The following is a 12399-nucleotide window of genomic DNA, read 5'->3' as shown; positions in this document are numbered from 1 at the left end:
CCAGTATGACCACATGAGCTTAACATGACATATTCCATCTTCCTTTTCATAAATGAATAAACAAACCACACATCTGATGTCTCCCTCTCCTTAAAACCTCTGAGAAGGCAGAGTATTTTACCCATTCATATTTTAGTTGCACTCTGAAATTTTCAATTACTGCCATGCTGATATTTTAAAAGGATAATACTAGAATATTTAATTGTATGTATCAGACAATTACAATTATTAGAACTGCTCACAACTGGCCCGGAGATTTATCTCCTGATTGTGCCCTCAAGTCACAGTTCACAGTATGAACACATAACCATAAACCTATAATGAAACACTGAACAGAGTAAGGAGCCTTCACGAATTCGTTCTACACTTGATTCCAAGACAAAATGGGACAGGACAGGAAACAAGAAATCAGGTATGACCTTCAGAAATCATCCTGGTTAGTTCAACAGTGTGGTAGACATAAGCAAAATGTGCTGGGCATTATATGAAATGCTTCCTAAAAAACTCCCTTAGAGCAAACATACAACAAAACCTGTTTTTCCTGATGGCTTGTATTTTACGGGTAACGTAAAGCAAAATAAAATCTGCTGGACCAAAATTTTTAAACATACCATTCGATACAGTGGGATTTATAAAGACAAAATCCAAAACTAGTAAGATATTAACATTACACAAAATAGTAGAAAGCATGGCATTTACAATAAAGGTAAAAGTACAGTAGGGAAGAAAATGAGACCAGTATTAAAAGGGGAAATTTCTCTAAGTGAGAGGTGATGCATGAATCCGCTGTGACCACTAACCCCACAGAATATTCCCGCTCATCTCAGCTTTTACCAAAGCACCCCCACCGCCTGAGACCCGGGAGCAGGGGCGCCACTTCAGCCCCTCCTGAAGGCAGCTCTGCCCTTCCAGACAGTCTCCTGCAGCAGCTGACGGCCGACCCACACATTCCCAGCGCACAATCCTGAGTACCGAGTCACACTCTGTGATGACAAGGGGAACTGACCACTAGTGTCTCAACAAAAGCAAGACAAGTGGAAACATCTGAAAACAGCATATTTATTTAGACAAAAAGAGCCAGTAAAAAGAGAGAGAGAGAGAAAGCTACTCAAAGTAGAGCCTAACAAAGACAGAATCCTGGAAAAACAGTACGAAGGTTTGAGAAGAAGTTTTAAATACATTGCTAGGTATTGGTTATTTATTTTGCACTATCAAACGGAAACAATTTATAATAGATCACCCAAAAGATGTTGTTGAAACTACTTAGGGTGGTGATATTCTTTGGAGGGTATGTGGGTGGGTGAGGATAGCAAACACTATCTTATCGGTATTAGCGGAAAACCAAAAGCTCACTTTTAAAGGTTACCCAGTATCAGAGTGGCGGGGTGTAGCTCAGTGGTAGGGTGCATGCTTGGCGTGCACAAGGTCCTGGGTTCAATCCCCAGTGCCTCCGTTAAGGGGGAATAAAATTTAAAAATAAAAAAATAAAGGTTACCTCACAGACACGTTACAGTTATGACTAAATCACACTTTCATGACACAAATTTTTGCATAAAAATTGTAAGTATTTTCTAATTCCACATAATGGCTCATAAATATCTTAATAGAGAAGGGGAGTCAGAGAACTTTCTGGAGGGGAGAGGGGAAGGGACTTCAAAAATAAAATTCCTAAAGAGAAAAATGCTCTAAATGAGAAATGCTGAATCAATTATGTAAAAGTATCTATCTTTAAAGATTGCTACAGTAACTACAAAATGGATTGCTGGTAACCATCCAGTACAGTTAATGTATTTAGAACACAATTATTTAATGTAAAGCATTTTTAAATTCTTCTGATTCCACGCCAAGTTAGTTTGGGACCTTCCCATTTCCTCCCGGTTTCTAGAAGGAAATTGAGCACAAGACGGAAAGGAAGCAAGGGAGGAACAAGGCCGGAGCCCAGATCAGGGCCGCCCCCGGGCGTGCCCTCGGAGTGCTCACTCTCACCGGGGCCGCACCTGGTGTTTTCATGGAACACTCTTTCTTTTTTTTTTTCTTTTTTTTTTTTCTTTTAGTTTTGATGGAGATCCTGGTGATTGAACCCAGGACCTCATGCATGCTAAGCAAACATTCTACCACTGAGCTATACCCCCGCCTCCCATGGAACCCTCTTTTTATGTGAAAGAATAAAGAATGGACAAACTGTGGCTATTCAGACGTGGGTATCTGGTAGGTATTTTCTTGAAAATGAACAAACTGAGCTTTTCACTTCGAGGAAAACAGCTGACAGCACTTTGGCAAGGATAAAATTTTAGCTTTCTAGTCAAAATTAGCCTTTGGGAAAACGTATATCCAACACCAAAAATTTGACAGCTTCCCAATAATTAAAGCCTTTTTTAATGAGACGGTAGTGATAGTAACAAATATGATTTTTTTGATACAGTATAACATGCCAAAATTTGGAAGACCTAAATTCAGTGACCAACGTGTGATGTTAAAAACTCACGCGTGAGCAGAAAGACTCACTCTGTCTGTAAGACCAATGCGTTTTGATAAAAAAAAAAAAAAATTTAAAAATCTCACCGATGTGAGCTTTTCCTGCTGCAACTGAATCTTTAAGGAATTACCACTTGTCAAATTTTGGTGCAGTGTATCAGTAAGACTATTTGAAGAGGCTGTTCAGAATATCCCTCCCTTTTCCAACTGCCTGTCTGTGTGAGGCACAGACTTGCTTCATGTATTTTACACACTCCAGCCAGAGGAGATGCTCACAACAGACTGAACACGGACACAGGTAAGAGTCCTCTGCTGGGCCAGACGTTCAGTGTATTTGCAAAACTATAAAACACCACCACTCTGCTTACAAATTTTTTTGTTTTGTAAATAGTTATTTTTCACTAAAAAGAAAACCTTTATGTTAACGGATGATGGGTTTATTATTTTTAACTAATCAACAAATATGTATTTTTAAGTTTCTCAGTTTCAATTTCTAACATGTAATAATAATTCATGTAAACGAAAGCTGGCTGGAGACTACAAAAGGTTTTCAGAGTGTAAAGGAGGAGTTCCGAGATGGAAAAGTTTGACACCTGCTGCTCTAAGAGATGAACTAGAAAATCATCAGCCTCTTGGCTCTTCTTCAAAATCATGCCAGCAGCTGTCCTGAGATTCCTCTGAGACAAAACCCTGTAAAATACTACCTCAGCTCAACCTTCTCACAACTTAACCCACCTGCAGCCAGCACCAATACTAAAGTCAGCAGCGGAGGTTAGGCAAACGTTCGTCCCGAGCAGAAATGAGGAGACTGAAGCTATCAAGTGCTCATCAGGGATGCCCACTGTCAAGCCACATTACCATCAAGGGTACCAGTGAGGCCCAAGTACTCTCTGCATCACGGTTGGCTGGCATGTGCTTATTTCCTAAACTAGCAGGTGGCGGGGGGTGGGGGGTTATAGCTCAGTGGTAGAGCACATGCCTAGCAGGCATGAGGTCCTGGGTTCAATTCCCAGTACCTCCACTGAGAAAAAAAAAAAGTAACTAAACCTAGTAATTATCTCCTCCCCACCCCGTCCCCCCCCCCAAAAAAGGGCAAAATGATCTTCCTTCTAAGAGCTTTCCTGAGTATTCCAAAATTCCTGATGATTCAAACAGCTTTTTGACGGTTCAGTTTAAAAGTCTGCATAAAGAAATGGACAGAAAGTAGAAGGATGCCAATATCAGTGAAAGGGAAATCTTACGGCTTATTTTGCGATTTTAACCTTATTTTCTAACACCCGTAAATGCCTTCTGGATTGTACCAAAACCACAGGTGACCAATTATGACTGCAATCTGCACAGACACCTGAGTAAAAGTCAAGTCAACCTGAGTATTTTCTTTTTCATCTTCAAACCTTTCCCTTTGGAATTACTCGCTTATCGCTTGTTCCAATTAACAGTTCGCTTTTCAGCCTCAGCCCACTCTGCGATCGTGGGATTTCTCCCCTGGGCCAGCAACTCTAAACTCCACACCACATCCCACTGCCACCTCTGTCCCACTTGAAAGAGAGAAAGGGAGACTTAAGGAAAAAATAAGGCTACTTGACGCCACTCTAAGCCCATGAGAAACGGCTCTAATGCAAACAATTGTTCAGCAAGGCTTTTTTTTTAATACATTCTATAATTATTTTTTCCAAAATATCAAAAAATGTCTTCAGCCTATGTGTAATTTTAAAAATCACAAAGGCTACGAGGTACATGTCAGCTGGGCATGTGCAGGTCACTCAAAAGTCTACTACCGATATTCTTAATACTACTGAACTGTACACTTGACAGTGGTTACGAGGATAAATTTAATGTTTTCTAATAAAATTACATGTTTTTTATTAAAAAAGAAAAAAATGAATTATGCACTTTAAATGGGTAAATTGCATGGTATGTGAGTTATAACTCAATAAAGCTGTTTTTTTAAAAATATGTAAGTTTGTTCCTAATCAGTTTTTTTAAAAATAAGGGTGGGGGAGTTTGCTATTGAGATATGGATAATGATTAATTTTTTGAGAGAATAAGGAGGAAAATTTATTTACATAAGTATGTACAAAATAGTTGGCATTTTAATATTATTTTAATATGAATAGTTAAAACTTTCTTTTCACAAGTGATGTAAACCTAACAGCCATACATTGAATAACATGCTAAAGTTTCTTCCGAAGTTCAGTCAGCAGTATCTTCTAGCTAATAGAAAGGTATTTTAAGTTAATTATGTTTTAACACAGGATTCAAACTCAAAAGAGAACATTTCTAGTCACCCAATATTTCAAATAGTGAAAACAGATAACTGAGAACTGATAACTTAATTGTAAAAAGGTCAATTCAGCACTGCTGGGAAACAGGTCTGAATATCACAGTGGATTTTCCCAAAGAGAGGAGACACTTCTCAAACCAGCACGAAGCACTGCAAAATCTCATGACAGAAAAAAAAAAAGAAATGAAAAAAGAAAAACAACATAAGAAACGAAACAGCTAAAGATGAAAGGACCTCTGCTGCTGAGACGAAAAGCTAAATTTTAGCCAAGTGTATTTAGAACGTGAACAGGCACAGAGAGCCACCAGTATTCACCATCAGAGGCAGGACAAAGTGGCAGTGATCTTTCTGACAAATAAATTGCTTGAAATACTGCATGACTTGCTACACAACACCCTTATTACTTTCAATTTCCAAGTGCAACCAAAAGATGGGTCCAATTATGACATCAATACAAGCTTTCTTTCAGAAGGGAATGAAAGAACAGTCAATCCCAGTGGACACGGGAGCTCAGCGGCAGCGATGATGTCATAGATAAAAATAGACACCCTCCAACAGAAGCTGCAACGCGTGTCAACAGCACACTGCACACGGCTCTCAGCTGCCTGGCGTGGATGTGCAAGGCGTGCTGTTAACAGAGCAAGATCAATCGTTTTCTGTTTTGCACTAGTCCCTGATTTCACTTCAGTTTCTAAACATACCCTACAGTGTCCTCTCTCCATCTGTATAAATTAAGTCAACACAAATACCTGATAATAACTGCGAGAGAGAGCAGCAGCCCCCCCAGTGGGAGGAGGCCGGGAACACGGCAGCCGCTCCAACGCGCTGCACGTTGACAGAAACAGCAGCTCCGGCGGCCGGGCTGGGGCGGCCACCTATTGTTCAAAGCCCTTTCCACAGGGAGCCTTCCGCAGGGTTAGAAAATGCAACATGACCGAGGTGGAGAGTAGCTAGTAAACCTGCTGCTGACAGTCGGGAGAAGCAAGGGACACTTTTGACACTTCCTTTTTTAAAAAAACCCCTGCTGCAGATGTAAAACGTCAGGCCTGCATACAACGAACAGTACCCACCAAAATGGGGCAGCACGGGGTGGGGGGCACCCATCACTCCTAACAGTCTGTCCACACCCTCCTCTCCACTCTCCGCCCCCAATTCTGTCTTCACGTTTCTACTGGGCTTTCCTGGATGAAAGATCTTCCTTTGAGCCAAGGTATGAAGGCCATTCAAGAAGCCAAGCCTGACTCCTCAAGGTGCCCGTTTCGAAGCCTCCATGATACCCAGACTTCCCTCTACAGCACCTGCCCACGTGTTTATCTGTATTCTGTGCGAGACCACAGGGCAAGACAGGCAGATTCCGCCTCTCCTGTGGACGTTTACAGCCATGGAGACTGGCACACCTGAAGCAAGGCGGGCACGAACAAACAGTCATTAAATGGATACAAACGTCTACCTGAAAATCCTAACTCGGCTCTCCTCTCTGCGATACAAGAAAGAGAATACACAAGTTTTCTGAAACTCCATCCTATTACAATTCACAGAGAGGCACTGATGATGGTATTGACGACAAAGGCTTTAGACTCAATTAAGCAAACAAATGCTTGATGAAAAGAGTAAGAATGAAGAATAAAAATATTCAAATAATTAAGAAAGTTCCCTGTATTTGAATAATTTCTGTATAGGTATATAAGCAGAGTTTAAGTATCACCATATGAATAAATTAGTCAGCGGGGTATGGTATGAACTGATTGTTATCAGTTAAACCCTAAGACTTGAATATTCCAGGAAATTTAGTAGGTACACAAGTCATTGATACATTACACGAAAACCACATTTTCTTACTGTTAAATAGCAAATACTGGATTAAACTAGGAAGACCTCAGTACAAAGTTAAACAATAAGGGACGAAGCAAAGCCATGAAGTGAGGGAAACTACTGCCAACTTCTAACGCAAGAACAGCTCAAGTCAGAAAGCCTACTGTCAATTGTGTGTGATCACTGTGATTTTTTCATGTTTCAAGATCTGAATTTTTAAAATTAATGAAACCTACCAAGAAGTCCATAGCTGAAGATGAAACCAACTTAAATCATTCACTTTAAAGAAAATCTACTTCAGAGATATGTAAGCTATATATGTACAGCCTAGGAGTGATTCTACAACCATAAGGAGAAACAGGACTTGTCTTATTTTATTAAAAGGAATAATCTTATAAGGACTCATTTTCATAAGCCTCAGAAAGGAATCAATCTATTACATTGGTGCTATGTTTTAAACATATTTTATTATCATTGACATTAATAAAAAGTCAATCCCATGATGTTTTTGTGATATTACACTGTACTCAATTTAGGTTTTACACAGTATTTTCACGACTTTTGTACACCTGCACCAAGAACTTTAAGCTAAGCCTAACCTACTGAGGAAGTCAGCACACAATCATCCGACGGCGCCCTGAAGTGATGTTCCCGTGGCAGAGGACCACCACTGAGATGTGTGGGAGAGGTCTTTTTCCATGACGGGTGGGTTCTCTCTATTTCACAGATGTTGCATTGGGTGAAACTATGTTATATTGTGTTTGAATCCTCCTATTTCAAATTTGTACAAAGGAAAGCCACACTCTGGGGGGCCTGGAGGCGTGGAAGTGGGGAGGCCATCAGCACAGCACATCCAAGCGTGGAGAGCATTTGAATCATGCCGTCGGCCTAGGGAGGCTGGAAATGGAGGCGATACCAGCTGGTACCCGTGACTTCCGCGGTTCAAACGGGACATGTTCTCTTTGTCTCCAGTCTAATGTCTCCGTGTAATGTTTGCTCTTTCCAAATGAGGAAGAGGGCAGTGCTGTTTTTTTTTTTCATTTAAAATTTTTAAAAAAGGAGAGATGAGAGAGGGCAGACTAGCATCCCCATGACTCTGAGCGGGTGAAAGTTAAGAAGGGCCTTCGTCCCGTTAAGTCCTCCCACCTCCCCCTCCATGTTCATCACGGAGCTCAGATTCCCCTCCCCGCCCAAACTCCGGGAGCACACCGCCCATGAATGCAGAGAGGGCCTGGAAGGAGGGGTAAAATAAACAGATCTCCCCCCAACCCTGCTCTGAACCTGCTGACAACGTAAATCTGCGCAAAGTCCCAAGTCAGTCCAAGACTGGCCCACGTGTTCCAGCCTCGGCCGGGAACGCCGCATCTGCGCCCTGCCTCTCTGTTCCCTTCAGCCACTCTGAGACTGAAAACTCACCCACAGCCTACTTTCCGGCAGCCTTACACACAGCCTCAACCTCGGCTCATCAAAATGTACAAAAACGCTGATGAAAGCCATCTCCCAACTTGCTTTCTCGCTGCATTTTAAAATGCTTATTCTCAGCAAACTCGCACACACGCCTTGAAAAAGCGACCCGAGAGCCCTCCACGTGGACTACAACAGTATCCGTGTTTCTGAACAAACTTACGATCACCTGATCTTAAATGCTGCAACACATCTAACTTTAAAACGTATGCGTAAGGTATACACCACAACTCGGTGCATATTTTAAATTCAGTTCCTAGTTCTTATTAGAGTACCTGGTCATTTCTCATATTAAAAAAGAAAAGGATTAGTTACATACTGATGCATCTTTTTTTTTTTAAAGTTACTTATTTCTAAAGTATACATTTACCAGATAAAAGCTCAAAACGTTGGTGCAATTAAAAAATTTTTATACAACTTTATCGAAATTTTATCAAACTTAAAAACTATCAATATTTTTTAGATTGACCACATTACTGAACAATCTTGCTTCTAAAATACAGTACTGCAATCATGCCACCCGTGGCATTTTAATACTTATTTTCTCGTATAGAACATAAAGTGACTGCCTCATTTTCATTTGAAAGCTTATACAAGTATTTCGTGCTTTCCGACAAGGTTACTGTAATAGCCAAAGACAATACACTGAGGGTGGACTTCTAATGTGAATTAAATTATTCATGGTCTTTTTCCTGGGCAATAAGAAAATACAACCATAACGTTTTACTAGCTACTTAACCAATTAGTTTCCAGAAAGAAGTCAATTTTCCTTCCTTGACTCCAAATTCCCTGATAACCCCTAATTTGACCCAAAATTTCCAACGAGTAATACTGAAAATCATAAATTAGTCATGTGCTGGCAGGAAAAAAATGAGCAAAGATATTATCATAGGCCTTGATTAAAATACAGAATGAAATAACAGCATGAAATCTGGTTAAAAATAAAGCTCAAATAAGAAAACACAAGTGCTTTTAAATTATTTCCTGTTAGACCCAGCCTTTATTCTATCTGACTGAAATTGTACCAGTGGTCTCCCAAAATGCACTCACATTGGGATTCCTGAAATTTAAAGCTTTCATCAATAGCCTTTAAAATCTAAGTTTCTGATGGATTTCCCATAAAACTTTCACACAAAAAGCAACTAAAGACAGACAATCTGTCTGTCTTTTTCTCTTCATTTATTTGCAAAGTAGGTGAGTTAAGACCAGTGCTCTGCTTATTCTTACAAAAATATAGGCTGCACTTGTCTTTCTTCAAAGCAAGTAGACAATTTATCCCCAGGTCTACACAAATAAAGCAGCCGGTGCCTCCACCTAACTTGGGGAGAGCTTCAAAGTTTTAAGAGATTTTACTAAATCAGGGCAAAACACAAAAGAACAAGACCAAGCAAAACACATCCATACTACAAGCTCATTAGTTACAATGCAAATTCACAAATAAACGTGGGTTAGCAGTCGGAGACCACACACAAATTACAATACCTGGGATTTAGTGCATTCCTTTGAGCCAAAGTGAAATGAGTGCCATAGAGGAGGAAAGGGAAAGATGAACACTGTCAGACATGCTATAGGACATCTGCCAAAATGAAGACACTGTTTGTTACATCAGGTTAAGAAACGACCACACAGAATGGGCTCCTTGGGTACTGCTGTCCATGGTCCTTAGCCATGCACTCGAAATGCACCTGCAACCACCTGGGGTCACCTGGGCAGTTCAATCATGCGTCTTTCAGACAAACCTGTCCCCCTCGGTCCCTCCTCACGAGGGTTCATTCAAAAAAGAAACAGTTCTGTTTAGAATAAGTAAATGTGCCTTAGGGCTAATGGAGAATAATGATTTTTACTTAACTCTTTTGATCCTGTGGTATCAAATACAAAGCAAAATTCTGTTTTTTTCATGTGTTAAAAATCATGTATTTAGGTAAGATAGTAATTATATAAATATAATTTAAAGACAATCTTCACAAAAAGACAGGATCTGGTACTTTCAGTGATGGCTGTCTTGCGGCCCACCTAAACTCATTTAGTAAAATGGAAGCCAACATGTCACATTTAGAACACTGGTACCTGGCCCACCAGAAAGCGGGTTAAACTTTAAACCCTAGTACTGAATTTTCCCTCGTGAAAGTATCTGTTGACCAGATAAGACGTTTTAAAAAACTTGTTTTTAAATAGTAACCTCGTAACAACTTTTAAAAACTACATATTTAAAAAAAAAATCAGATTAAAAAAAAAAGGGAGTCATATGCAGGAGGTGACTTAAGTATTCCACAACAGGGGAAACAAGGGGGTGGGAGAGAGAAATAATTCTAATATGCTCCCCCCCAACTTAAGTGGGACAAATATGACTATAAAACCAAACCGATCAGAGTTAACACTGAAATTTTAGTAACCCACACTGTCACTAAGTATCTTACTATAAAATCTGATTTGGAAAAGTAATTCCAAAGCACAAGGGGTATTAACAGTATTAGTAGATTGTAGTATTAATGTGGGCAACTATTTTTAATCCATATTTCCTTCTTCCATGATGCTACATCAACACTAAAAATACTACCTTTTTTTAATAGACAATGGTAACAAAAAACCTTTCATGGCTTTTTTTTTTTTTTTTAAATACCCAGTCTCTCCAACAGGCAAACAAAGCTGGCTTTATGAGGAGCGAGAAGAAACCCTTTCCAAACGAGCTCAATGAAATGATTCAACTATGAAATTCATGTTAAATTAAAACTTTTCGTGCATGGGCAGTGAGAAGGGTAGGCAGATAGCTGGTGGTCAAAACTGCATAAATATTCAAGTACAAAGGGCTCTCAGAAACAAAACATATAAAATATATCCCTTAAAGCTACTGGAAATTTAAGTACATAATTTTAAGCCTATATACATTTTCCCATGCATTTTTGCATTTATGTTTATTTGCAAAGAGAAAGAAAAGGCTAGGTAAGAAAAACAAATGTGAAATATAAAATAGTTGTCAATTACCTATCTTTAATTTTTTCACATTTTTATTTTATACTTTTGTTCATATTTTTATTTTATTTTAAAATTAATTTCACATCACTCAGTCAACAGAATTACAAGTATAGACAAACCACGTTTAATCTTATTATGTCATATGTAAAACTTCCAGTTCCTCTCTTTTTGAAAAGAGAAATCCTCAAACATATGTGCCACCCTTTTGGATGGGCCACCGGGGGACACGTGCACAGTGCACTGAGCAGAGAAGGAGTAAGAAAAACGAGGCTCTCAAACTGACGATACTGGGGTCTCATACACATCACTCATTGTCTGCGCCTTGGTTTCCCCAAACATAAAAAGTAGTCTATTTTCTTGATATTTATGATGTAATTAACAATGAAATGTTTCAGACCGTCTGTAGGTCGGGCTTTTAAGAAGCATCATTTCAAATTACACTCTCGCTTCATTGTATTAAAAACAAAAAAATGTTTAGGTAATAGTCTCACAGTAGTATTAAAAAGCCATGAAAATAAGAAGTAATTTTTAGAGAGCTACATTTGAATAAAAAAACAGGTAGGATACCTGCCCCTGGGAATGGGGAGGAGGCCAAAGTTTTAGATTAAGGCAAGAACCTAAAAATATTCCAGTGACAACGGTACATGCTGACCACAGAGCTGAGCCTCAGAGCACATTTTAAGAGATAAAAAGGCTAAACAATGTCTTTTGATATCTTATTTCAACGTCCCTTAAAACTACTTCCATAATGTGTGTTTCCAGGAAAACTTGCATTTTGGATAAGTATATCACAGAAAGGAATTATGCATCAAAAAAAGAAAACTTGTATGTCTTTTCACGAGACTCCCTTCAAGAAACTAAAGATAAATGAAAGTATTGTATACTTGGACAACTTACCGTGTGATAGCCTCTCGGCAAAGGTGGTTTCCCCACAGGGTAAGGGTCCACAGTGTCGATAATTGTTTGTCTTTCGCCTTTCTGGTTGATTTTTCTGAATCTCCTTCGAGACTGTCGATGAGAAGCTTGACGCTGGAAATATTCTTCATTTTCATCCATATAGTCTACCTGAAATAAAATCCCCCAAAATTTCATTGCTTCAAATACAACATCCCATGTTAAGATCAGCTGCAGAATAAAACTTACAGATAGTCCACACTCGTTCATTTTGCAAAGACATTTGTGGACAGGCTATCTCGACAGACTTAAGCCTTTCTGAGCTTCTCCGGAACTAACTGGTTTTGAGTAACTTTTCTTTTATAAAGAAGCATTTTCAGTTCCACTTGGGACAACATGGGTAATTCTTGAATTTCCTGTAGTTTCAAAGGGAAGGACATTTTCAGTAGCCTTTGTGCTGACTTCTTAGTGAAAGCCCTCACAGGATGCATCATCAC

The 12399-nt window shown here is 39.4% G+C and overlaps 1 protein-coding gene across 7 annotated transcripts in view; it reads right to left on the bottom strand.

Annotated features, from left to right (window-relative positions):
* RAPGEF2 (Rap guanine nucleotide exchange factor 2) overlaps positions 1–12399 on the bottom strand; it is a 219872-nt gene that overhangs the window by 95330 nt on the left and 112143 nt on the right. For 5 of the 7 annotated variants that reach the window (XM_064486607.1, XM_064486656.1, XM_064486708.1 and 2 more), the window contains exons 6-7: positions 11906–12073; positions 9518–9535 (exon numbers count right to left, since the gene is read on the bottom strand). In XM_064486607.1, the coding sequence (XP_064342677.1) occupies positions 9518–9535; positions 11906–12073 (186 nt within the window). The remainder of the gene's footprint in view (positions 1–9517; positions 9536–11905; positions 12074–12399) is intronic. The other 2 variants (XM_064486676.1, XM_064486765.1) reach the window with 1 other exon arrangement.

Source organism: Camelus dromedarius, chromosome 1 (assembly GCF_036321535.1).
Source record: "Camelus dromedarius isolate mCamDro1 chromosome 1, mCamDro1.pat, whole genome shotgun sequence".
Lineage (NCBI taxonomy): Eukaryota > Metazoa > Chordata > Mammalia > Artiodactyla > Camelidae > Camelus > Camelus dromedarius.
This window is presented reverse-complemented; position numbering and strand designations above follow the sequence as displayed.